The sequence below is a fragment of the Boleophthalmus pectinirostris genome, unplaced genomic scaffold (assembly GCF_026225935.1).
Source record: "Boleophthalmus pectinirostris isolate CB_2022bp ecotype Guang Dong unplaced genomic scaffold, ASM2622593v1 HiC_scaffold_11, whole genome shotgun sequence".
Taxonomy (NCBI): Eukaryota; Metazoa; Chordata; class Actinopteri; order Gobiiformes; family Gobiidae; genus Boleophthalmus; species Boleophthalmus pectinirostris.
In genome coordinates, this window is record NW_026570994.1 from 5,155,935 (window position 1) to 5,183,434 (window position 27,500).

General features: G+C 41.3%; 1 protein-coding gene across 1 annotated transcript in view; it reads right to left on the bottom strand.

The window, feature by feature from the left end:
* The window catches only part of LOC110170911 (receptor tyrosine-protein kinase erbB-4), a gene marked incomplete at its 5' end in the record, with an annotated part of 420,000 nt that overhangs the window by 180,723 nt on the left and 211,777 nt on the right, over positions 1–27,500 (bottom strand). Inside the window, 2 exons of the mRNA XM_055166723.1 lie at positions 10,188–10,281; positions 26,534–26,666. Of these exons, the coding sequence (XP_055022698.1) occupies positions 10,188–10,281; positions 26,534–26,666 (227 nt within the window). The remainder of the gene's footprint in view (positions 1–10,187; positions 10,282–26,533; positions 26,667–27,500) is intronic.

A 27,500-nucleotide genomic window follows, 5' to 3' on the forward strand; every position in this document is an offset into this window, starting at 1 on the left:
AATGCTGTGAAGAGAAGGGATTTGAACTACTTTAATCATATTAGACCCATTCCTATTATGGTTACTACTACTACTACTACTACTACAACTAGTTTTATACTGTACTTCTGCTACTACTATTACTATTACTGCTACTGCTACTACTATTACTATCACTACAACTACTGCTGCTGCTGCAACTGCTACTACTACTACTACTACTACTACTATAATTGCTGCTACTACTACTACTGTACTATTACTACAGTTACAATCAAAATATCATCAAATCAAAACTGTTGTATAATTTAGACTCGCTTTGTCCCTTGTAAACATTATGGTTGCTAGGTAACATACCTCTACATATGACATATCAATGACCCGTATCCAATCAGGAAGTAAAATGATCCTCTTTACCAAAATCACAAATCTGAACTCTTGAATACAAAGATGTTAACTCTGTTTTAGTGTTAAATTGGCACCATTTGTAAGCTCTGTAAAAGCACACACGCCGAGTCGAAAAGTAGGGCAAAAGACGGCGGAGGTGAACGGAAAATATCATAATAAAAAAAACATCTTCGCCCGAACACATCCGGCCCCAGCGTGCGACGGGAGAGGGGAGCGCAGAATACCGGGGCGGGGGGGAGACGGAGGGGGGGGATCGAGAATTGTCCAGATTAGATTCAAACCCGGCGATTCTGTCAATTTGCCAGCTCCCCACTGCGTCTAATCTAACCGAGGCGGCTCCTGTGAATCCGGACACGCATTTATTACCGGACGCGCAAATTGACCGGAGTGTATTCGGCGGCGGCGATTGGAAAATTGGCGAAACGCATAAAAAATCAGGTCGTGTCAAAGAGAGAAAGACGTGCGGAATGTGATGAGATGACAAGCGATCCGGCGTCGAGGAGACCAAAAAAAAAAAAAAAAAAAAAAAAAAAGGATATTTGCCGCGCGAGGAGGGGAGGTGTTTACGGACAGGTTTGGGGTAAAGGCGCGACGTGTGGCTTTTCTTCTCGTCGCCGTGGAGATATTGTTCATTTACTGGGAATTTTCTTTTCTACACAGAGAGTACGCGATCACTGGGGTCGAGGTGGGTTAAGTGTCTTGCTCAGGGGCACAACAACAGTATTCATGTGCGGGAGCTGGAATCGCACCGTCAGCCTTCAGACCGGTGGACGGGTCTGACAGTTTGAAGACGTGAAGGACGTGGAGACAAACAGTTGACATTATCACGCCGAGTTATGGATCAGATCGGTTCTCTCTCTTCTTCTCTGCTTCTTCTCTCTCTTTTCTCACTTTTTTTCCCCATAACTCTGTTTGTTCTTTCTCTCTACCTTTACTATCCTCTCTTTTTCTCTCGTCTCTCTGTTACCCTCTCTGCCTCTACTCCACTCTCTCCTGCCCTCAATCTTCCGCTCTACCTCTCTTCTCTCTCTCTCTCCTCCTCTCTCTCTCTCGCTCTTTCCCCTCTCTACCCTCTACTACTCCTCTCTCTTCCTCTCTCTCTCTCTCCTCTACCCTCTCTCTCTACTCTCTCTCTTCCTCTACCTCTTTCTCCTCTCCTCTATCTCTTCTCTCTCTTTCCTCTGCCTCTTCTACTCTTCCTCTTCTCTCTTCTCTCTCTTACCTCTCTATCTCCTTCCTCTCTCTTCTCTCTCTCTACCTGGTGTTTTTCTCTCTCTGCCTCTCTAACTTGTCTTTTTCTCTTCCTCTCAACCTTGTGTCTCTCTTTCCCTCTATCTTGTGTCTCTTCCCCTCTACCTTGTCTCTCTCTCTTCTCCTCTGCTTGTGTCTCTCTCTTCCCCTCTATCTTGTGTCTCTCTCCCCTCTACTTCTCCTCTCTCTCTTCCCCTCTACCATGTGTCTCTCTCTCTTCTCCTCTACCTGTCTCTCTCTCTTCTCCTCTACCTTGTGTCTCTCTCTCTCTTGTCTCTCTCCTTCTACCTGTCTCTCTCTTCTCTTGTTCTCTCTCTATCTCCTCTTTTTCTTCTCTCTTCCCTCTACCTTGTCTTTTTCTCTCTCTTCTCCTCTACCCTCTCTCTCTCTCTTCTCCTCTGCCTTGTGTCTCTCTCTTCCCCTTTACCTTGTCTGTCTCTCTTCCCCTTTACCTTGTGTCTCTCTCTTCCTCTCTATCTTCTGTCTCTCTCTTCCCTTTTACCTTGTCTCTCTCTCCTCCTCTCCACCTTGTCCCTCTCTCTTCCCCTTTACCTCTCCTCCCTCTCTTCCCTTTTACTTTGTGTCTCTCTTTTCCCCATACCTCTCCTCTCTCTCTTCACCTCTACCTTCTCTCTGTCTCACTTCCCCTCTTTTTTGTGTCTCTCTCTTCTCCTATGTCTTATCTCTCTCTCCTGCTCTACCTTGTGTTTCTCTCTTCCCCTCTACCTCACCTGTCTCTCTCTCTTCCCCCTCTATCCCTCCTTTCTTTACTTAATCTTCTTCTACCTATACTGGCTTCTTTCTTCCCCTGTCTCATCCTCTCTTTCTCTTCTTCTACTATCCTCTCTCTTCCCCCTCTCTCTTCCTTTTTACCTCTCCTCTTCCTCTCTACCTCTGCTATCCTCTCTCCCCCCTCTCTACTTCTACTGTTCTCTCTCTTCCCTCTTTCTCGTCATCTTTACCTCCCCTCTCTTCCTCCTCTCTTTCATCCCTCTCTTTACCTCCCTCTTCCTCTCTACCTCTCCTATCCTCTCTTCCCCCTCTCTCTTCCCTCTTTACCTCGCCTTTATCCCACTTTAGTCCTAGTTGTGTTTTATCTCAGTCTTGTTTTGGTCCTAATTCAGACTTAATTAAACCTTTGACACCTCTGAGACCTCACTGGTGGCAACGGCAAAAGGTCTTCGGTTCAATTCCCTGTCAGCGTGATCACTTTTTGCATGTTCTCCCCGTGGCTTTCTTTTGCCTGACGGACCTGAAACGCGCACAACATCATCATCCACATTTTTATGCAAGAATAACTCACTTAATTATAATAAACAAAATGGTGTATTTTTGTCTCTATAATTAGCAAACTGTTTGTCCAGACACTAGTCCAACAATCTGTTTTCCTTTTCCATTGACCGACGAGTGCCCATACTGGACCACTGCATGAGTTGGCGCTGCGAGCGTTCGCATTGGCAGCGAGCGAACGCGTGTGAATAGGCCTAGAGATATTAGCATGCTGCGGAGATATCTGGAGATGCATACGGGTTTCAGAGTTCATTGGGTAAAAGTTTTATCGCTTACTTAAATAATCTGATACTAGAAAAGAGCAAATTATTTTAAAAAAAGGAAAAGAGAAAGGAAAAGAAAGAGGGAAGAAAATGAAAATGCCTTTAAAATGATGCTTTATGTTTGCAGTAAAAAGCAAAAGATGATGAAAAGAAATGATGATGATGAAAATAATATTAGTTAAGTATAGTGACTACTACTACTACTGCAACTACTGCTACTATGACTACTACTACTATTACTACTGCTACTGCTGTAATACATGCTGTGAAGAGAAGGAATTTTAGATACTATATAATCTTATAAGGCCCATTCCTATTATGGTAATTACTACTACTACTACTAGTACAGTTACTACAACTACTACTACTGCAACTACTGCTACTATGACTACCACTACTATGACTACTATTACTACTGCTGTAATAAATGTGAAGAGAAGGGATTTGAACTACTTTAATCATATAAGACCCACTCCTATTATGGTTACTACTACTACTACTACTACTACTACTACTACTACTACTACTTACTACTACTACTATTACTACTACTACTACTACTACTACTACTACTACTTCTACTGCTACTGCTGCTGCTTCTACTTCTACCACTGCTACTAGAAATTTATACTGCTACTGTACTTCTGCTACAACTACTCCTACTACTATTACTATTGCTAACTACTACTACTACTACTACTACTACTACTACTTCTACTACTTCTACTACTGATACTGCTGCTGCTTCTACTTCTACTACTGCTACTACTAGTTTTGTACTGCTACTGTACTTCTGCTACAACTACTCCTACTACTACTACTATTACTGCTACTGCTACTACTATTACTGCTATCACTACAACTACTGCTGCTGCTGCAACTGTTACTACTACTATGACTACCACTACTATGACTACTATTACTACTGCTGTAATAAATGATGTGAAGAGAAAAGATTTGAACTACTTTAATCATATAAGACCCATTCCTATTATGGTAACTACTACTACTACTACTACTACTACTACTACTACTACTACTACTACTACTACTACTACTACTACTACTGCTACTGCTACTTCTACTGCTTCTACTATTGCTACTACTAGTTTTATACTGCTACTGTACTTCTGCTACAACTACTCCTACTACTACTACTATTGCTAATTGCTACTACTATTACTGCTACTGCTACTACTGTTACTACTATCACTACAACTAATGCTGCTGCCGCAACTGTTATCACTACTACTACTATTACTACTGCTACTACTACTACAGCTACTGTTGCTGCTAATAGTTCTACTAATATTAATACTAATACTATTACTATTACTGTACTATTATACTCAAAATGTCATCAAATCATAAAAATTGTGTAATTGAGATGAGTTTTGTCCCTTGTAAACACTGTGGTTGCTAGGTAACATACTTCTACGTCTGTCATATCAATGACCCGTATCCAACCAGGAAGTTAAATGATCCTCTTTACCAAAATCACAAATCTGAAATCTTGAATCCAATGATGTTAACTCTGTTTTAGTGTTAAATTGGCACCATTTGTAAGCTCTGTAAAAGCACACACGCCGAGTCGAAAAGTAGGGCAAAAGACGGCGGAGGTGAACGGAAAATGCCTTTAAAATGATGCTTTATGTTTGCAGTAAAAAGTAAAAGATGATGAAAAGAAATGACGATGGTGAAAATAATATTAGTTAAGTATAGTGACTAAAAATGTTTATTATAAAATGGAGAGGAAAAAAAAAAAATCTGTCTAAATCTGTCTAAATTTAGCCAATATGTGCCGATGTGTCACATGGGCACGTTATATCTCGTTATAAACATTAGACTCTCTATCTTATGTCCATTTAATCCAATTTACAGACAGATAATGTCCTCATATGTAGCACCGCATCAGTATTTATCTGCGGAGTCATTTATCTGTGTTTGTGATGCCATACTGCCCCTGAACGCACCCCCAGAGTCACATCAAGTCGCTCACACACGCTTGTTTACGCCAGTGCGATCTGAGGCGCAGGTTTTAAATGCTCTTGTAGTCTGATCTAACATATTAACTATAAATAAAAGTTAACTCAAGCAAAGTTTAGGCCAGCAACCATCCAATCAATCCAATCCACTTTATTTCTATAGTACATTTCACAAACGGTTTCCAAAGTGCTGCACAAATACCTAATAATAACAACAATAATCATATAATAATAAAATAAATGCTCAGATTTAATCGTACTAGTCTTAAAATAATAAAACCAGTCAGATAAAATAGGAGCAAAATCATAGAATAGCAATAAATAATAAATATAGCCAATAAAATACATTAAACATTAATACAATAAAGACACAGAGGAGTACACAACTCACGCAGTGTTAAAAAACAGAGAATAAAAGTGGGTTTTAAGACGAGACTTCAAACACTGTTCAGATGTAGTGGGGGCAGAGTGTTCCAGAGTTTGGGGACGGTCACAGAGAAGGCCCCGTCCCCACTGGTTTTAAGTTTTGTCTTAGGCCCACGAGCTGGAGCTGGCCCTCGGACCTTGGACCTCAGAGTGCACGCGGGGGAGTAAATTTGGATGAGGTCCGAGATGGGGCCAGTCTATTCAAAGCTTTAAAAACAAACTAAACTACTGACAGACACACACACACAGCTGCTGTCAACATGCTGCATTATATTATATTATTTTTATGGACGATCATTTTGAGTCAGGATTAAAAGGACACTTCTTCGTGCAGACTTGTGATCTGAGAGGTGCCTGAGTGAGTGATGAGTGTTGAAAATGTGTTGGTTTCATAGACTGTATACCGTATTTTCAGACATTGTCCAGACCCCCGTTTGTCCCTGGACACGGACGTTTGGTCACGTTTGTCTATTAAAAATGAAAGTAATCGATGAAATTCTTAATAATCAATTATCGATTAATTGATTAATCGTGCCCATCCCTAATATAAACGTTACTGGACACGCACTGAAGTGTGAATGGTTGGCATTTATGAATATAATGAATTACGGCAGCATGGATATATTTACGATAACGATAATGCTAATAGCGGTAGTTTACTTTGTTACTGACAATATGATGCAAAAATTCCATTAGACTAACCTACTGTCTTTAAATTTAAGTGTAAAGAGGCAAAATAACAGTAAATTTAGCCTAAATAAACCCAATTTATAATCCAATCTAAATTTTAAAATCTGTCGAAGATTTACAGTGACTTTTTACATCACTAAATATATCGGCTTTTATATCGGCAGCTCCAAAGTCCCTTTTATTGGAATCATATCAGAGCCAAAAAAAATCCATATCGGTCAGGTCCCAATTATAACATGACTTAAAGCTCAAAAGAATCAATTTTGTGTAACATAGGAGCTTTGTTTTGACCTCTTGAAGGACTTTCTGTACACAGCTGACCACTTTTATCATGTAAATCCATATCTGATAGGATTGGGAGCACGGCGAGCGTCACCGTTTGTTTACCCTCCCTCTCCCCTCCTCTTCATGCTCACGGACATTTTTAAAGGGAAATTCCATGGCTTGTGATCACGTCTGAATCTCCGAAAGACTCGTACGACTTTATGGAAGGTCAAATAGTAATCTGGACGCGGCGTTTGGGGCGTGCGAGCCAAAAACCACAACTCACGAAGAGGCAACACTACTTTATCATTGGCCCATTAACCTAGAGCTCACCTCTGCAAACATGGACTGTATATCTGTGGGAGAAGGAAAAAGAAAAAAAAGGAAATCTTTTTAGGGGTGTTCCATGTGGATGTCTGCATCCTCTGCCCCTCTCCTCTGCATCCTCTCCTCCTTCTGACCCTCTTGACTGCATCTTCTGTTCCTCTGACCCTCTCCTCTGCTCCATCTGACAATCTTCTCTGCTTCTTCTGACCCTCTCCTCTGCATGTTTTGCTCCATCTGACATCTCCTCGGAATCCTCTGACCCTCTCCTCTGCTCCATCTGTCCCTCTCCTCTTCTCCTCTGACCTTTTGTCTCCTCTGCTCCTTCTGACCCTCTCCTCTGCATCTTTTGCTCCATGTTACCTTTCCCCGGAATCCTTTAACCCTCTCCTCTGCATCTTCTGCTCCTCTGACCCTCTCCTCTGCATTTTTTTTACACCCTCTGACTCCTTGGAATCTTCTGACCCTCTCCTCTGCATCTTTTGTTCCATCTGACCTCTCCTCGGGATCCTCTGACCCTCTTCTCTGCTCCTTCTGATCATCTCCTCTCCTCCGTCTGACCCTCTTATCTGCTCCTCTGACCCTCTTCTCTGCATCCTCTGCTCTTTCTGACCCTCTCCTTTGCATCTTCTGCTCCTCTGACCCACTCGTCCACTCCACCTGACCCCCTCCTCAGCTCCTTCTGACCTTCTCCTCTGCATCTTCTGCTCCATCTGACCCTCTCCTCTGTATCCTCTGCTCCATCTGACCCTCTCCTCTCCTCCTTATGACCCTTTCCACTGCATCTTCTGCTCCTCTGACTCTCTCCTCTTCTCCATCTGACCCTTGTCACTGCATCCTCTGCTTTTTCTGACCCTCTTCTCTGCATCCTTTGGTCCTTTTGACTCTCTCCTCCGCTCCATCTGACCCTCTCCTCTGCATCCTCCGCTCCATCTGACCCTCTCCTCTGCATCTTTTGCTCCATCTGACCTCTCCTCGGAATCCTCTGAACATCTCCTCTGCTCCTCTGACCCTCTCCTCTGCCTCTTCTCCTCCTCCTTACCCTCTCCTCTGCATCTTCTGCTCCTCTGACTCTCTCCCCTGCTGCAACTGGCTCTCTCCTCTGCATCTTCTGCTCCATTTGACCTCTCCGATGAATCCTCTGCTCCATCTCACCCTCTCCTCTGCATCTTCTGACCCATGTGACCCTCTCCTTTGCTCCATATGTCCCTCTCCACTGCTCCTCTTCTCCATCTGACCCTCTCTCGTGCTCCATCTAACCTTCTCCTCTTCATCCTCTACTCCATCTAACCCTCTCCTCTGCACCGTCTTCTCCTTCTTACTCTCTCCTCTTCAACCTCACTCAACCTCTACACTAATCTAACTGAAATTGAACTACTCTGGGTTTGTGGACGACTGCTCTACCACAGAGACACTCTAAATATTGTTTTTTTTTTTCTTTTTTTTATACCACACCCATCCCCACCATCACGCCTGCACCACTTCACCTCTTTTCAACACTCGTTCATAAAATACAGCTGAAGGAACCCTCGAGCACGTAGACAACACGAACAGAAAATGGTACAGTGGTTTTAATTTGCGATGAGAGTTGTTGAAGATGGAGGAGAGGTCTTGGAGGAGACTTCCATGTAATAAGACGGCTCAGAGCAGTATATGGACTACTATTTTATAACATACAAATAGAATTATGGTATACAAAGAAAATATGTCCTCTGCATTTGACCCACCCTTCAGTGTCTCTGGGTTAAACCTGTCAGGAGCAGGGGACCCATGTTTTTGGTTGAGTTTAAGTTTGAAGGACCCATTTTAGACTATTTTCTGATCTATGTACATACCTGGAGTTGTGTTTTGTGATTTAAAAAAAAAAGTTGCACAATGCACCTTTAACTACTTTAGCTACCTATACCTTTGTGATCCATAGACAAAAATGGGCAATTCCAGGACTGAAATCATTCAGTTCATGACATCGTGAGTTGGAATAGGCTACGTTCAGACTGCAGGGCTTCATGCTCAATTTGGATTTTTTTGTGAAATCCAATTTTTTTGCGAGGTCGTTCACGTTTCCATTTAAATGTGACTTGTATGTGATCTCCAGTGTGAACTTTAAACGCCACAAAAGTGTCAGAAGTCGCCTAAACGCTGAGCTTGTCTCCTAAAAATATGGTCCTGTTCTTGGTAAAATGGACAGGTTACACGTCCACGGCCGCTTCGTTTGTTTGAGTCTTTAACCTCCTTGTATTTGGCTCATAGGCTCTTTATTTTTTGTTGACATTGGAGCCAGGACCGTTGTAGTGAAGAGGGAGCTGATTCAAAAGGCGAAGCTCTCAATTTACCGGTCAATCCTCCCCTCACCTATGATCATGAGCTCTGGGTAATGACCGAAAGGACGAGATCGCAAATACAAGTGGTCAAAATGAGTTTCCTCCACAGGGTGGCTGGGCACTCCCTTAGAGATACGGTGAGGAGCTCAGTCACACGGGAGGAGCTCGGAGTAGAGCCGCAGCTCCTCCACGTCGAGGGGATCCAGTTGAGGTGGCTCAGGCATCTGTTCCAGAGGTGTTCCGAGCATGTCCCACCAGGAGGAGGCCCAGGGGAAGACCCAGGACATGCTGGAGGGACTATGTCTCTGGGCTGGCCTGGGAACACCTCAAGATCCCCTCCGAAGGAGCGGGGGGACGTGTCTGGGGTGAAGGAAGTCTGGGAGTCCCTGCTTAGACTGCTGCCCCCACAACCCGTGCCCAGATAAGCAAAAGAACATGGATGGATGGAGCCAAGACCGTCTGTAGCCGCGTTTGGACATTTCTTTGGCCATTTGGTCATTTCAAAAACCGCCCGGTTCCGATAAAACCCCTCCAATTTGTCCTGAATACAGCTATTCCCCCAAATATTAATAAACTCTCTAACCTCGCTTTCCCTCCATTGACTAGACTCCGAGCTTGACGTGTAGGTGGATGAATGTGACCTGGCCTTTCAGAATGAAGTCGCATGTCAAAAGATCAGATATGTATCGGTTTTAGGAGTGAATATCGGTGCTCATATATGTGTTGTTCAGACTGTCATTAAAAGATCAGATACTGGTCGTATAAGAGTGAAAGACTCCAGCTATGTTTTTGTTAAGGCTCCAACATTATAACATAGATCTGAAAATAGTGTGATATGAGCCCTTTAAAGAAAAAAAAAAACATTGAATGTAAAGATGTATCCAAACTTTTCACTTTTTCTGTAAAACTCCAAAAATCGACCGTTACACCGTGTAGATTCCTACTCAAACATACAAGAAAATTCCACGTGTTTCCTGTGATCTTACCTGTCCGAGGCACGTCATGGTATTGGCGTCCATTTTGTCGCATTGACTGTCACACTCCAGGCAAACCGACCCATTGGCGAACTCCCTCGTCTCCCTGATACAAACAGATAGAAACATGTATTATAGATTTGAACGTGTGCTGCCGTTGAAATATTGATTCCCCTCTCCTCCACCTGCATGGGAATTCTCGACACAGGCACGCGGCAAGGCTCTCCGCTCTCTCTTTAACTATTTCAGAAATACAGTGCGGGAAGTGGAATTTTAAGGTTTATTTGGCGAGAGGCTGCGGGGTGAGCGAGATTGTTTGATCACGTTAAGGGCTCGCGTGGTGCGTAGAAAAGAAAACGGAGAAAAGAAGAAGTGAATTATGGATGGCTTCTTAAATGATGGTAGGAGGAGAAAAAAAAAAGAAAGAGAGAGGTAGAGTTTTGGTTTGCAGAAAGAGGCGTCTGTAGGGAGGTTGGGGAAATGTGGAGAGGGGAAAAATGGATTCCACACACAGACAATTTCAATAAAATATATTGTTAGCTTTTATTATGTTTCAGTCAGGTTAAAGGGCCTCTAGTTCTTACGTACTTTCCCCAGTACAGAAATATCGTATAAAGCAGCTGTTGAGGTCAAAATAAGTCCACTGTGTACTGTCTGCATAAAAAAGGCTTTTTATTATCTGAGAATCAGGAAGTGCGCAGTTAGCATAGTTGTTGTTAGCTTTATTGTGATGGTAAAACTTCATTCTGGTCTCTCAAAGTTGTGAAAATATACATACGATAAGCAATCGATAAATTTGGACCACTGCATTTGTGTTTTCCACTTTTTTAAAAGTAAAAATCAGGTACAGCGTACAGTAAAGTATTTACTATAGTACTTTTTAGGGCCATGGCTGCAAGATTAATAGACCAAAGTTAATAATGTGACATAGCATAAAAAATCTTACATGTAAATACATTTTAACTCAAAATTTTGGACAAAAAGGAAAGAAGAGGCTGAGGAAGCTAAGGGTTCTGCTGAGATCGTGAGTGAGTAAGTTTTTATTTATATAGAGCTTTTCACAGACATTTGTCACAAAGATGCGTTACTGATCATTATTCATTCACTCATATCCAGTGATGAGTCACTGAGCTGCTATTGTAGCCACAGCTGCCCTGGGGCAGACAGAAGCATGGCTGCCAATCTGCACCATCAGCCCCTCAGATCACCACCATCACTCATGCACACACCACCAGCTTCATACTAGGCAATGTGGGTGAAGTGTCTTGCCTAAGGACACAATGACAGGTTTTGCCACTGGCGTCTCACTGTGGCACCTGATTTTCCCGTGGTCCATCCAAGTACTAATCTGGCTGGGCCCTGCTGAGCTTCTGACATCTGATGGGATCAGGCTTTGACAAGCCGGTATGGCCACAACGGTACAAAGAGAAAATGATACACATAAAAATATAAATACATATATATATGGGACAGTTGTATTAATTTATATATTCATTTAATTTATTGTATGTAATTATTTATTTTTAGATTAGTTTTATTTATTTATTTCTGTATCTAGATTCTGATGAAACCAAGTCAACTTGAGCATTTTTAACAAGTTTCAATCCACTATTCAAAACTTATGTATAACACTATAAGAAGCTGCAATTTCTTAAAGGCACACTATGTAACTTTTCTCTCAGAGTGTTTGTCACATGCTTGTCTCCATGAAAATAATATTGCTTTACCTCACAGTTACTTATCTCCATGGAGACAAGAGGTGACGCCACTAGAGCACGTCACAGATCACCAAAATGATACATATGATGGTACATAAGATGGTACATATGATGATACATAAGATGATACATATGATGGTACATATGATGGTACATGTGATGGTACATATGATGGTACATATGATGGTACATATGATGGTACATATGATGATGCTTTCCAAGGTATTTTTGAGCAATGAAAACAACTGTAATTGAATAAATGCAAGATTTGTTGTTTAATGTTATATTGTGGAAGCCTGATTCATCAGCCGGTTTCAGTTTGTAGAAATCATCTGACCTTGCAGCATTAGGATTCTTTCGCTCGACGGTAGGTGGGTACTTTTTTAATTTAACCAATCGCTGCTATTTGGTCGTGACCATAGACTGCATAAAAGAAGTGGACTAAGTGAGTGTGACGTCACCCATAGCGTTGAGCGTCGCTCAAATGAGGCTCACAATGTTCACGGTTACAGAAGCGAGTCTGAAGCCAGGCTCTATTTTATGAATAGGATTTTTTTGACAGACAAAATAGCGAAAAAACAAAATTCAGGATCATGTGTCGCAGGTTAAAATGAACATTTTAAGACCAAAATGATGAGGCTCACTGCAGCAGTTACAGAGAGAGGAGCGACGAGATCTAAATGTAAGTCAGTTGGAGCCAGAGTCAGAAGGAGCTGGAAGAGCCTCTTGACGAACTTCCTATTTGGCTCGTGGCGACGAGCACATTTGCTATGTCCACTCATATATACAGTCTATGGTTGTGACATATGTAATGTGCCGCAAACGGGGCTACTCGTATGTTAAACTTTTCCCAAATCCCATAGGAAGAAGGGCAATAATGTCTTTCCCCTTGATAAAATTCAGTAAACATTCTTTTTGTTCTGGCTTTAAATCCTCGATCTCAGGAGCACAGAATGTATGGCTCTTCACTGATTGGCTAGAGCCCTTCTGCACTTCCGGGTTTTTTCGAACCATCTTGTGTATTTTGATTCCAGACCTAGTCGACGGAGAGAAATGAAACTGAACGAAGGCACTAGGTGGCACCAGCCTGACTAATATTGTGGAACATTCCAGGCAAAGCAATAACATCTCCATGGAGACAACGGGGCAGCACACCCCATCAGTCTTGCATCACAATAAAGTTAATATATGCAAGTAATTATGACGAATGTCAGCAAGTTTACAATATTTAAAGATGCACTGTGTAACATTTCTGTCTATCTATGAGTAAGCCTTATCTATTTCCATGGAGACAAGCAAGTTAGAGGCCAAGTCTGTGGAGAGGCGACCCTGCTCTCTGTAAGAATACATGTTGTTCAAAGTATTTCTGTGCTATAAAAGACACCCACAGTTAAAAGCTATATCTGTGTTTAAAGCAACACTGTGGAACATTCTATCTTTACACCCTTGATCCAAATCAGTATTCCGATAATTCCGCATTATTATAAAAATGGACTTGCCTGCCTCTTTAGCCTGTCTGAATAACTCTTCGCTTTCCCCCTCGGTGAAAGAATGGAGGTAAACAACGCAAACTTCAATATTGGCTTTAAACTCTGCAATTACAGCTTTACTGCCCTGGGCTCCTTCGCTCTTTCGCTCCCTCTTTCACTCTCTCTCCCCCCTCTCTCTCTCCCGCTCCCTCCATCCCGCAGATCCATACATTCTATCCTCGTTTCTGTCCAAATTCGGCATTATCTTTGGGGCTTTGGAGCGCCGGGTTGGAGCCGTCTCTGGTGGTTGTCAATAGCGAGCGGCGTTCAATCAAAAAACTGTTTTCGCAGAAGAAGAGGTTTGAGGAGAGAGAAGAGAGAGAAAGAGAAATAGTCCATGTGTGATTGCGGTTTTAAATGTTTAATTATGAGTAAATAATGACAAAATAAACGGTGTAAAGGGTGTAGATTCAATACAGTTGACGATGTTTAAAGATGCAACTTTTGGAGAGCTAAACGCCTAGTCTCTATTGAGTTGGTTTAACTTTGCCCAAAAATGTTCCACAGTATGGTGTTAAAGGTGCAATATTTAACTTTTTTGATTGCTTGTTTCTATGGAGATGTCATTGCTCTGCCTGGAATGTTCCACAGTGTGACATTAAACAGCCATACTTTACATTTATTCAATTACAGGTGGTTTTATAGCTCAAAAATACCTTGAAAAACAACATTCTGACTGTGAGCGGGGTCGCCTCTCCGCAGATCTGACCTGTAACGTGGTCTGGTTTGGTCTCCATGAAGATAGAAAGGTTGAATACTATACTGTGGAGCAGAGGTAGAACCAAGTCTTTGTTTTGCAAGTCTGAAGTCTTTGACCCCAAGTCCGAGTCAAATTCCAAGTCAAAGACAGGCAAGTCCAAGTCGAGTCTCGAGTCATAGAAAAGCATTAACGTAAGTGACGTTGACCCTACATCGCAGCACTTCTGGCCGTTGTGAAAAAGTTCTAGTGAGGCTGCCAATCTGCACCGTCAGCCCGTCCGACCACCACCACCACCACATTCATAGTAGGCAAGACGAGTGAAGTGTCTTGCCTAAGCACATAATGACAGAACCCTACACTGTATTTAGAAATGGACATATCTGCTACGTTGACGTGAGCACGGTGGCACATCCGGCTGCATCGATTCTGGCTCGAATTTACTTCACATTGAAAAATTTTCACTCCTTTCTCTGTAACTGTTGCTGTGAACCTCGTCATTTTGGTCTTAAAATGTATGTCACACTTCTTAGTCCACTTCTCTATACTGTCCATGGACAGAACTTGGTCAGTGTTGGAATCGATCTTCTGACCTTCAGGTTAAACTGGGAGTACACTGTGCGATTTTTGGCCCTGTTTGAGCTGATTTTTGACTTGTGTGACTGTTTATTAGCCAGGAAATGGTGCCACCTAGTGCCTCCACTGAATTGAATTTCTCTCCAGCGACAAGGTCAGGAATCAGAATACACTAGACGGTTTGCAAAAACCCAGGAAGTGCGAGTTCAGGCACCAGCCAAACAGTGAAGAGCCAAACATTCTGTGTTGTCAACGATTCCCGAGATCGAGGATTTAAAGCCGGAACAAAGAGAATGTTTGGTGAATTTTATCAAGGGAAAGACGTTATTGTCCTTCTTCCTACAGGATTTGGGAGAAGCTTAATTTACCAGTTAGCCCCGTTAGCGGCGCATTACATATGTCACGACCAAATAGCAGTTAGTTGGTTAAATGACATAAAGTACTCGCCTAATGTCGAGCGAACGAATTCTATCACTGCGAGGTCAGACGGTTTCTACAAAGTGTAACTGTTTTCGGGATCGGGCTGAGTTTTCTCTTAATCATGTGTCGTGCTTTGTGTAGTAAACATGGGGTAACGAGAAGCGATTAATACCTAACAACCAGCTCCCGATCGACAATCATAAGTCGCAGAAATATCAAACCTGTTTGAAATCCAGCCGCCTCTCCTGAGGGTTTCGCTCATTTGAAGTCGTTCTACGAGCTGTGAACTTTTAAACCCTGCGATTTTGTCGTACAGCTTGAGTAAAATGATCGAAAATATTTCACAGTGTACATAGATGCATCAAGGATCTCGGACTTCCGGTCATTGTGCAATGCATACTGGGAAGGATTTTCCGAAAAAGTGAGCGTCAAACCTCCATGTTTGTTTTCCCAGTGGGATGTGTCTATTGACAAAGTCGATCTTTTCAAGTCTTTTGAACCATATCACTTTTGTTTCTGGTTCTGATATTGTCATAGTTTTGTTTTGAGATTCGGACATTGTAACTCGGGATGATTTAGGCAGTCAAAGATTTCCTTTTTCGTCCTTCCTGTGGATCAGTCCTGCCCTTTGTCTTTCACAATTTTTTAATTCCGTTGGGAAGGGAAACAGTTTGAATGGAGGTTTGAGTCACACACATCTGATTCCCTTTTGCATTTACAAATTTCTCGAGCCATTTTCCAGTGTTAGGACATCCAACAACCACACAATTAACGATGACGATCCCACTGGGAAAACAAACATGACCGCTCCAAACATTGAGCACATATTGTATATAACTACTAGTATATGTACAACTATTTCCAGGGATTTGACCAAAAAAAAAAAAAGCACTTTACACTAAAATCAAACATAGAATTACCAGTTGAATTAGTGTTGCTTGTTGGGTAATTCCTCAAAACTGGACATGGCCAAGTCCCCAGTCAATCCTTCAGCATAATTACTACATCACTGTTTACGTTTTGTGTATTTCCTTTGGTCCTACAGAAGAAAGGACAGTAGCTCTGAAAAGGAAACTCCCTCATTTCCTCCTCGCTCCAAAGTAAATAGTCTGTGGGCTGAATCCTTTTGAGGGCGTCCGGACCGAGCAGAGGCGTCTCTTTTTTGTTAGCGCCGAGCCGAGAACCGGTTTAGAGAGACAAAGACTTAAGCAGCGCCAGGTCTCCCGGGTCATTGCTATTCCGTTCCTCCTGGTTGGCCTCCTTCACGGCTGGGGTGCACCCGCGGGGAGAGCCCTTATGGGGGATTAGCCCTGTTTTAGCCGGATTTTAAACAGGACCGTGACCACCGCTCACAACCCGGACCTCCAACTTTTTTAATTACCGTCCTCCTAATCCCGAGCTCTCTGCGGACAGTTAGCGCTTGCTTTAGCTCGCTCACTGGCTCTGGAAGCTCCCTCCTGCACGCAGCCTTTTGTTTTATTCAGGAGAAAACTGAGGGGAATTAGCTGCGTTGCTAATTAAGGACGCAGACATATAATGAGGCTGAGTGGGAGAAGGGAGAGGTTCAGAATCAACAACCTGAAAAGTTTTTGTAAGGCGCATTTTTTACAAGTCGGTACCGTGATAAAAGAAAATGAGAGTTTATTTGAGAAACTGATCAGTGCGTTCGAAAAAGAAAGAACAAAAATATATATGTAAAAATAAATAAAAAGTCTAAGGTGGTGTAATTTTGTTGGTTGGGAGTTCGTCACCTGCTCGTTTTTTTATGGAGATCATCGTCGTTCTGGAGTTTTCAGATTGGGTGAATGTGAGCCTTGTTTAGACCTGGTTTAGTCCTGGTTTAGACCTGTCTTAGACCTAGTCCTGATTAGTCCTGGCTTTAATCCTGGTTTAGACCTAGTTTAGTCCTGGTTTAGACCTGGTTTTAGTCTTGATTTTAGTCCTAGTTTAGTGCTGGTTTAGTCCTGATTTAGACCTGGTTTAGTGCTGGTTTAATCCAGGTTTTAGTTTTGGTTTAGTCCTGGTTTTAGTCCTGGTTCAGTCCTGGTTTAGACCTGGTTTTAGTCGTAGTTTTAGTCCTGGTTCAGTCCTGGTTTAGACCTGGTTTTAGTCGTAGTTTAGTCCTGGTTTTAGTCCTGGTTCAGTCCTGGTTTAGACCTGGTTTTAGTCCTAGTTTAGTCCTGGTTCAGTCCTGGTTTAGACCTGGTTTTAGTCCTAGTTTAGTCCTGGTTCAGTCCTGGTTTATACCTGGTTTTAGTGCTGGTTTAGTCCCGATTTAGACTTGGTTTAGTGCTGGTTTAGTCCTGGTTTTAATTTTGGTTTAGTCCTGGTTTTAGTCCTGGTTTAGTCCTAGTTTAGACCTGGTTTAGACCTAGACTTAATCCTGGTTTAGACCTGTTTTTAGTCCTGGTTTAGACCTAGACTTAATCCCAGTTTAGACCTGGTTTAGACCTAGACTTAATCCTGGTTTAGACCTGATTTAGACCTAAACTTAATCCTGGTTTAGACCTGATTTAGACCTAAACTTAATCCTGGTTTAGACCTGATTTAGACCTGGTTTAGACCTAGACTTAATCCCAGTTTAGACCTGGTTTAGACCTAGACTTAATCCTGGTTTAGACCTGATTTAGACCTGGTTTAGACCTAGACTTAATCCCAGTTTAGACCTGGTTTAGACTTGGTTTTAGTCCTAGTTTAGTCCTGGTTCAGACCTGGTTTTTTGGTTTTAGTGCTGGTTTAGTCCTGGTTTAGACCTGGTTTTAGTCTTTTTTTTATTATTTAATTTATTTGTATATATTTTTTTTATTTTTATTAATTAAAATTTTTTATTTTTATTATTTTACTTTTATTATTCATTTTACCGCTCAAAAACATAATGAAAAACATGCATTTCTACAGTGAGCGATTTCGCCATTTGGTTCGATACTGATTCCAGTACTTTGGCTTTAAGTACTTGCAGAGTCCCGATATCAGTTCAGGGACTAAAAACAGACTTTATTTTCTTAAAAACAAGAAATATCGTACGACAGAATGTGTTATGTACCTCATATTTACCTTTTAAGTAACTCCAGAACTACTTTGTATGTTAAAAGTTCAAACATTTCGAGACTTTCTGGATCAGCCATGACCAGTAATTCATATCTGCAGAACCGATATTTTGGAGCAGATACTCGATCCAGCATTTGCACGGATCAGCCAGTATCGGTATCGGCGCATCCCTGCCTATAATGACCCATCCAGTGACCATAAAAAGAAGCACTGTGTTAATGTATTAATAAAACGATTAGAATAATTAACAAACTATAGACCGTAAAGAGCTCCATCACACTCTGAAACCTGTTCTATGATATTACTGCAGGCTCCAGTCGAGTTTGCAGATGGTGCTGCAGATGTCTGGCCCTGTACTAGCTCTGTGTGTTGCATCATTTAACTTTTATAACATGCAACTTCTATATATTCGTTTGGTAAGAGAATACAACAGTCTGTTTTCAGGAAATATTAGTCTTCCTTATATACAGTAAGATGGACATTATATTTTGCTCTTTATTTTATTTATTCTGCTACAATGGATCATCTAATTAACACCTAAATAGATAAATGCAAGATATAATTTAAGATGACCTTGAATACCATGACACATTTACTGTGCGCAATACTAATTAATATTAATCAAATGATAAAGACAATTTTCTTAACCAGTATTATTAAAATATAAAGATTTTAGGAGATACAATTGCCTTTTGAATTTAATTTAATATGTCAATCAAGTAAAAAAGTTAATTCGTTATTAAGTAATTAGTGTTGAAGATATGTGATCATGGAATTTGACTCCAAGGGCCAGGAGTGTCAAACTCAAATTCTCAAATTAAAAACGGGGACGAAGTCTTTGGCCGAACTAAATATTTATTGAAAAATTCTGCATGTTTTTTCTTCTTTCGAGATATGTAATGTTAAACCTTTTCTTATTCAAATAAATGTTTCATAATAGTTTTGCTTAAACATTGAATCCAGAATTAGCATCATGTAAAATAATAATAAAATTTTAAATAAATACTGTCTGTGTAATCGATCTGTAGCCGACGGGCAGCTCAAACATGTTTGATATGATCTCGTGGGCCAAATTGAATTATATCGTGGGTCAAATGTGGCCCCTGGGCCTGAGTCTGACATGTCTGCCATAGGGTAAAGAACATTTTTTTAAATTTTTTTTACTAAACTAAACTAAACTTCAACTAAACCTAAACTAACTTAAACTAACTTGAACTAAACAAATGAAATTTATTAAAGCATCTTTGAGTGTCCTGAAAAGCTGATAGTAGTAGTAGTAGTAGTAGTAGTAGTAGTAGTAGCAGTAGCAGCAGTAGTAGTAGCCTGAGGAGGTTTTAGATGTCATCCATGCATGTTTGAGTAATTTAGCGATCTCTCTTGCGCCCTATTCAAACCCTTCTTATGGTTATGTGTGCACAGCAAAAACTGGAGGGTTTAAATTTCAGGGTAAAATATTTCAGAGTTGTTTTTAACACAAAAGGTGTTATTTTAACTATTTGAAAGTTAAATGGGAGTCTGAATTGGGGTTATTTGCCAGAGTTGATATGGTTGAAGTTAATTCATCTTCTCTTAGTGTTAATGTGGCTCCTCCCACCACCACTTCAAACTCCCGCGAAAAACGACCAGTTTGAACCAGTTTAATTCATAATTTCATCTTAAATTAACTCAAATAAAGTGTAAAAATAAAACACCTCCATGTGTTGTTAAGATAAATCAGGATTAACCTACAAAGTGTTATCCGTTTACTCTCAAAACGTTAATATAACTCTTGATTTCAGGGTTAAACAGGAACTTTGGTACAGTGTTAGTTAATGAACATGTCCAAAAATGTTAAATTAACTCTAGAACAGACTGGACTCATATAAACCCTGAGAAAATGTTCAAACTGATTCCGTGAGAGTCAATTTGAACACTCCACTTTTTGCTGTGTAAGATTCTGTGCAATGCTCCGCCCACAAACCTACATCATCCACACTCACAATTCTCAAAAAATATACAAAAACGTGACACAAAACTGTACACTACAACTTCACAAACCTGACGCAAAGTGCAGTAGTTTCAGTAGCGAAATGCCCACTGATTATAATGTGATAACGCTGCGAAGGTGGACTGACTTAACGCAACTTAGGGCAAGGAGAAAGAGAATTTGAAATGTTAAAAACAAAACTGAAACCAACTAAACATTTGAATTTGTTGTTTTTTAGAGAATATAGCATTTTCAAAAGATAATAGTCTGTTATGTGTTAGCAATTTATACTCCATAAAAGTATAATATATCCACTTTAACGTATTAGAGTAGTAACAGAAAGTAGAATCTAGTTTTAGAACATGTTTTTTTTTGTCTTTATTTTGTCATTTTTCCTGGGACACACTGTAGCTTTGATAGCCAGAATCCCTCTCTATATGCCACAGGTTATCCAAGGTTTCTATGCCAAACGCCGGCCTTTATATATATACGCCCTTATACATCCTCCCCGGTGAGCTGGCAACACTGCGGTGCCACTAACGCCTCGGGCTTATGGACATTCCTATTTCTCTGTGTGACAAAAAGCCCTGCGTATTTACAGTAAAAGGCCGGGAAAAAAAAAAAAAAAAAGAAAAGTGGAGAAAGCGGACACCCCTGCCACGCGCCTCTCTTCTCCCCCAGCCTTCAAAGCCCTTCTCTGGGCGCTGGAACTTCAAAAGACCCCCTCCCTCCCTCCCACCAGCCCGGGCAGGCAACAAGTCAACATGACCACTGTGCACTTTCGCAACTTCTCCAGGGAGTCCGGGTGAAAACGCAGGCTGAAATCATACGAGCTGTTTATCTGGATGTAGCCGCGATGGCGTATCTGTAAAGCTTTTTATCTTTTCTTATAATGCAGTGATCTTTGGGGGATGCAATCTAGTTTATGCTACGAAAATACACTGGTGGTTTTAACGTCGGGGTTTGCTTTACATTGCCCGCAGTAAACCGGATGCCCTACCTGATGCAACAATCGGAGACTAAGACGGTGTGTGAATACTTCAGAAGTAAGCCTCAAAAGCAAATTATATAATGGTTTTGGTCAAATCAAGTTAGAGTATTTGATTATTGAAAGGTGCACTAACATAAGTCACACTTTTTTTCATGGATTGGATTGTCCTGCGATGTTGGACTCCGGTGTGACTTATATATTAAAAATTTTCAGTGACGAGAGGGCGCTCTAGGCTAGGGTGTCAATTTCCTGTGCATGTCTCCTGCAGAAAGAGCCCCTGTCCTGCTTCAAGTAGTGAAATATGCAGCCAAAAACAGTAATCGAGCAGCAGAAAGAAAGTTTGGAGTGAGCGAGAAACTTGTGAGGGACTGAGGGAAAGCGGGGATGGACAACACAGTTTCATGGTAACCGGGCAACTTTCCTGAAGTCACTGGATGGATGGACAAAACCTCGACTTCAGTGACACCGAAACCATCCTGTCGGGATTCAGAAAGACCGAAATAATTCTAACTGGAACTGATGCTGAGTCTGACGACAGCTACACAGAAGAGGAAGCGGCGCTACGTTTACCTCCGGAGGTCGAGGCCGAGTTGTTCAGAAGTGACACCGAGGATGAAGAATTGAATGGATTTAGTGATTTGGAGTGAGATGGAGAGTTTGGTAAACTTGTTCTGTTCTGTTGTTTATGTTATAGTTTATCTGAAGAACTGTTCATATGTGACGTTAACAGTTTGTTATTCTCTCTTCTACTGTTTTTACTAGAATTTGACTTTCAAGATGAAATGTCGGTTCCTGGTCTCTGATTTTATAAAGTAAATTTCCCCCCAAAAGTGCAACTTACATATGTTTTTTTTCCTTCATTACGCATTTTTTGGCTGGTGCGACTTATACTCCAGAGCGACTTTTAGTCCGAAACATACAGTATGTAACTTTTCTAGTGCTGGTCTCCATAGCGATGCAAATTGTTTAGCTTGGAATGTTCCACAGTATGGAATTAAAACGATGATGATTGAAAGACATGCATTCTTACTTTCAGAGGACTCAACTCTCCACAGATCTGATATGTAACTAGGCCTGATAGTGTCTCCATTGTTTGGCTGGTGTGACTTATACTCCGGAGCAACTTACAGTCCGAAAAATACGGTATGGAACTTTTCTAGTGCTGGTCTCCATGGCGATGCAAATTGCTTATGCTGGAATGTTCCACAGTATGGAATTAAAACGATGATGATGATTGAAAGACACGCATACTTCCTTTCGATTTAATTTGATTGGTTTGATTTGAAACTGGGCCTGATAACATCTCCATGGTCGCATCAAATGTTTAATGCCATACTTTGGAACATTTCAGGCAAAGCTATAACGTCTCCATAGGGACAAGCATGTGATAAAGACAGAAAAGTTACATGGTTCACCTTTAACTTATCTTTAAAGATGCACTGTGTAAGTTTTCCGGTAGAAGGTCTGCCGCCTGCTAGACTCCATGTTGTTGTTTGTTTGTTTTTTTTGTCCTGAAATGTTCCGCAGTATGGCTTTTCATTGAACTATCTCCATGGAGACAAGCAGCCCACATCATTGGGTCAAGTTACAGGTCAGATCTGTGGAGAAATGGACCCGCTGACAGAAATAATTCACATTTTTGTGGTAGTTTTGAGAAATAAAAACACCAGTAATTGAATAAATAAATAAAGATACTATATTTGATTAAAGCCATACTGTGGAACATCCAAGGCAAAGTAATAACATCACCATGGAGACGAGAAGATGACGAAAGTTGAAAACGAAGAAGACAAAGTTACACAATGCACCTTTAAAAAACAAACAAAAACAAAACAAAAAAAATTAGTCTGCAAATGATTAAAATTTTTGTGTTATTATTAAGTACTTATAAAAATTTACCATATTTTGAAATTCTTATGATTACGAGGGTTAAAATTTCAAATCAGTTGTGTATAATTGATAGGAGGATTTCTTTTCTTTTCTTCTCCTCTTCTTTCCTTTTTTTTTTTTTCTCATGCAATTTAGTCGTTCTAAGTAATTAACATTCCGCTTCTTAATCGAATCCTGACGCTAATTCCCAAAATGAAATCACCGCTGATGTCGTTGTTGATGTAATGTGATATTTGGTGTTGATATAATTGATTTAAGCCATTGGAAACACTCTGGGCCGCTCATATCAACAGCTCGTGTGTGTAGCTTCGTTTTACCCGCTCATCTCATTATATCTGTGCCAATCAAAAATCGGATTCTCCTGCTGTCTTCTTCCTCTGCCCGTGGAAATTCAAATTCATTTACATCCCCCCGTCTTGTCATTTACATGGAATTTACACACTTTTAAGAATCGGTTTTGTGTCGTACGTAGGAAAATATTCATATTCTAGTAAAGCAAAAACTGGGAATGTATATGTAGATCAGTTTAAAAGCCTAAAATTGCACTCTGTTACCTGCTTGTTTCTATGGATTTTTAGGTTTCTTGTTTCATTGCTCTGCCTGGAATGTTCCACAGTGGCCACGTTTACATGATGTTTTTTCGGAATTAAATTAGTTTACATGGAAATAATAATTCTGAATTAAGGTTTACATGGAAAACACCTTAAATCAGCTTTATTTAATTCCGTTCAACGTCTGGGGGAGGGGAACGTATTTACTGTACGTCGACTGGAAGAAAACACACACTTCAGCTGCTACCATCTTTTTTGTCACCTCGGTTTGTTGTTATGTGTAGGGATGCGGGCGCTGTTTCCCCGTCCAAACAAACTGGGGAACAGCGGCCCAAACCCAGACTCCAGAACCAGCGGGAGCAGCTCCAGTTCAGGTCGGGCCCAGATCAGCTGGAGCGGGGAGTGGTGTTAGGTGACTCAGCCTGAGAAGAGTTTTCCCGAGGAAGAACCAAGAGCACGGAGGATGGACGCTCAGAACAAGATATAAACAAACAAATGGGATTCACTCTTCTGTCTGGATGTTTTGCAGCACCTCAGTACCAGCTGAACTCCTCGAGCACGGAGGACAGGAGCAGCCACAACGCATTCTCACTTTCGCCGCATGGATTCCCTGGTCCTCGACCCAGCACACGGAGGACGGAGCCTATGGACCTGTCTGACCCATCCACTCGAAGAACGGTAAAAGTTGTGTAAAGTTCTACGCCACATGCTGCTGTTTCATGAGTTCATAATGATAACTTGGGATGAGGACGACTCGCGATGTTAACGGGGAACCTCGGTACCTTTCGCAATTACACAGGCAACGGGAAACAGAGGTATAGGGACACAAACATGATATGAACTTTTTTGACCATATTGTAGTGATGGGCGAATGGAGCCTCGTGAAGCATTGACACCTCAGTCGCGATATTGTCTCAAATGGTCTGACGTGTCTGAGGCCTCGAAGACACACTGACCTCTAGTGGACAAATTTAACAATAAGGCAATACTTGTGTGCAGAGCGACACGTACCTAACAACAACAATAATGATGATGATTTCAAAATAATATGTAAAGAGCAACATAAATAGCAGCTGTAAATAAGAAAATAGGTGACCCCCAAGTGATCCCAAACCATGAATCGCTTTTTTCCACTTGTAGATGCCATCGAAAATGAAACAAATGCCAAAAAAAAAGTCGCCAAAAGTCTCCAAAATCACCACTAACGTCACACAATACTCCTCACTCCCCCACATTTTTAAGAAATATTGGTGCATCTTTTATACTGTAGTAGTTTAGTGTTTGTCAAACCACAGAAGTGCGCTGAACACTCTGAACCAATCACAGAGCGGAACATTCGTTGAGCCAATGAAACACTTCGATGCACTGAAGCGATTGACACGCAGAGTGAAGCAGTCGGGGGAGGGACCGACACTTCCACGCTTTGGTCATGTGAGCGGCTGCTGCGAGACGAGCTCCGAGGCAGCGCTTCAGAGCAATTTGTTTCAGAAAGAACGAGACGTGCTCCAGAGCTCCGACTCATTTGCCCATCACTACCACATTGCAGTGCGTCATCGCGTCAAAAGGGTGATCCAACGCGCATGTGCTGAATGACCGGAATTATTTTTTAAGCAGAATAAACGTTTACTCATTTACTTTAAAGGTTGTATAGAGGATTTTTTAAGGGAAGAGAAATACAGCGACAGTCCTTTTTCAAATGTTGTGCATGCGTGACACCACCTTCCTCCTCCACAGCTCCCTTAGCAGAAACACCTCCTCCCGCCTCTTTACTCTAGAAATCACGCTTGTTTACAGCCAGTGCGTGTTCAGAATTACTGTTGAATTACTGTTGTTTGGTGACCGACGCTTCAGTTTTTAGACCCTTCGTCTGCTTCATTCGTGCCACTGCTGGAAGGAATCTCCAAGAATCACCTGAGTTTGGCTTCGCTCCTTTTCCACTTCTCTTCTTCTTTCAGCGACCTCAAAAATGGACTTTCTCTTGTGGCGAACCAGTCGTGGATTCTCGTCCGCCATTGCAACAAACTTTGTGCGAACTGCGAGGAAGCTACAGTTTAAAAAAGCCTCTAAGAACCGCTGCATAAACCACGTAATCCCTGCACGCCATGAGTCAGTTACACTAGAAACGTAGGGAGTTTGATTGACAACCTAACAGCCAATAGAAAATGAGGTAGCCTGGTTGTCTATTGGTTGATGTTTGTCTGGCCTCACTATGTCCACAGTTGATCGATTTTCATTCTTTTTTTTTTTTTGGTCATAATTACAAGGCTGCTGCATCTCTGTAATGGTATTTTAAACTTTCATTGACAATTTGAAACGAAAAAAAAAAATCCTCCATACAACCTTTAAGCAGAATAAACGTTGAACAAACAATACATTGGTTTCTGGCACCGGCGGCAATGAGTAAACCATCAGTAGAGTGGAGGAAGACGTTGGATGGATCATGAGGAAGTGCAGGTTTAATTCACAGTGGCTTTTAGATTCTAGATGCAGTAGTTGGTTGGTCATTATTAGAAATGGATCTGGTGTTTTTTGCCTGCATAATGAGTGCAATGAAGGTCTTAATTTTCATTGAAGTGGTCTTAAAAAGGTCTTTAAAAAGTCTTAAATTTGGAGTAGTCAAACCTGGGGATACCCTGAAGACGTAACAGCTGAAAACATGTCTGAACTGAAAAAAAAAAAGGCTGTGGGTGAGTTTTTAATCAACTAAAATGATGTAATTTGGGGAAAATAATCAAAATCAGAGAGCTCATCGGTCATCAGTAGCTCTGGATTCTAAGCCATCAGTATTAACATCGTCCATTAAAAAAAATCGGTCAGTTTCTAATGGAGAGGTCTACTGCCGATCCTCTATCAAGAAACTCATGTGGTTTTAGCAGATGGAAGATTTTGGAGGAAGAAACATGGCTACATTTCAAACGTCCGAATGAATAATGTGCACATAATGAGTAAAAGAGTGCACTGGCAGGTCTTACCCGTCAAACAGGTTGCAGGCCTCCACACAGGTGCGGCCCCGGCGGAAGAATCGGCAGGAGAGGCACTGGTCCGGACCCGGGCCCCAGCAGCCTTCATCTGAACACATGCGGTCACACACCATACGCTGCTCCACTGTCGAGACACAAGGAAAAAACAAACGCATTTTTTTGGTGTTTGTTTGTACCAATTTCACTAGTGTCAAAGGATGTAACAATAATAGAAATATCGTGATATCGTATCGCCAAAGGTCTCACAAAAACAATAATACAGACGACTGTCATGATATATCGAATTACAAGTCTCTTTGCTTAAAGTTGTGTAATTTTTTTTTGTTGGGGGGTCCTTAGTATTTATTCCTTAAAGATGGGGTATTATGTTTATTATGCTTTTTTTGGAGCTTTCTACCATATTGGCCATGTTTAAATTATGTTTTTTTTTTAAATTCCGCATTAATAGTTCTGAATGAAATAAGTCGGAATTTAAATATTCTACTTTGAGTTTATATGAAAATAATAATTTTGAATTGAGGTTTACAAGGAAAACATGTTAAATCGTCTTTATTTAATTCCGTTCAATGTCTGGGGGTGGGGAAGGATTCTGATTGGACAGAGACACGGACATATTTACATCGACCAGAAGAAAACACACACTTCAGCTGCTACCGGCTTTTTTTTTCATCTCAGGTTGTCAAAATATTTTATCAGAAGTGCCTTTCGTTTAGACGGTGACGGCGTTTTTGGGGCTTAAAAACGCAAAAATCTGAAGCCACCCTCCAGAGTAGAAAAGTTGAATACGCTCCACCGTAGTGTTTCCGTCTACACTGCCCAAGATGCAAAACTCTGGTCAGATCTGCTCACGTCGCGTACACGTTTACATCAGATACATCATCACCTAGCGTCACCTGATGTGCATAGAAACACACTTCCTAAGTAGTACAGTGTCTCCAAAGAGGTGCCAGAGCCCAAA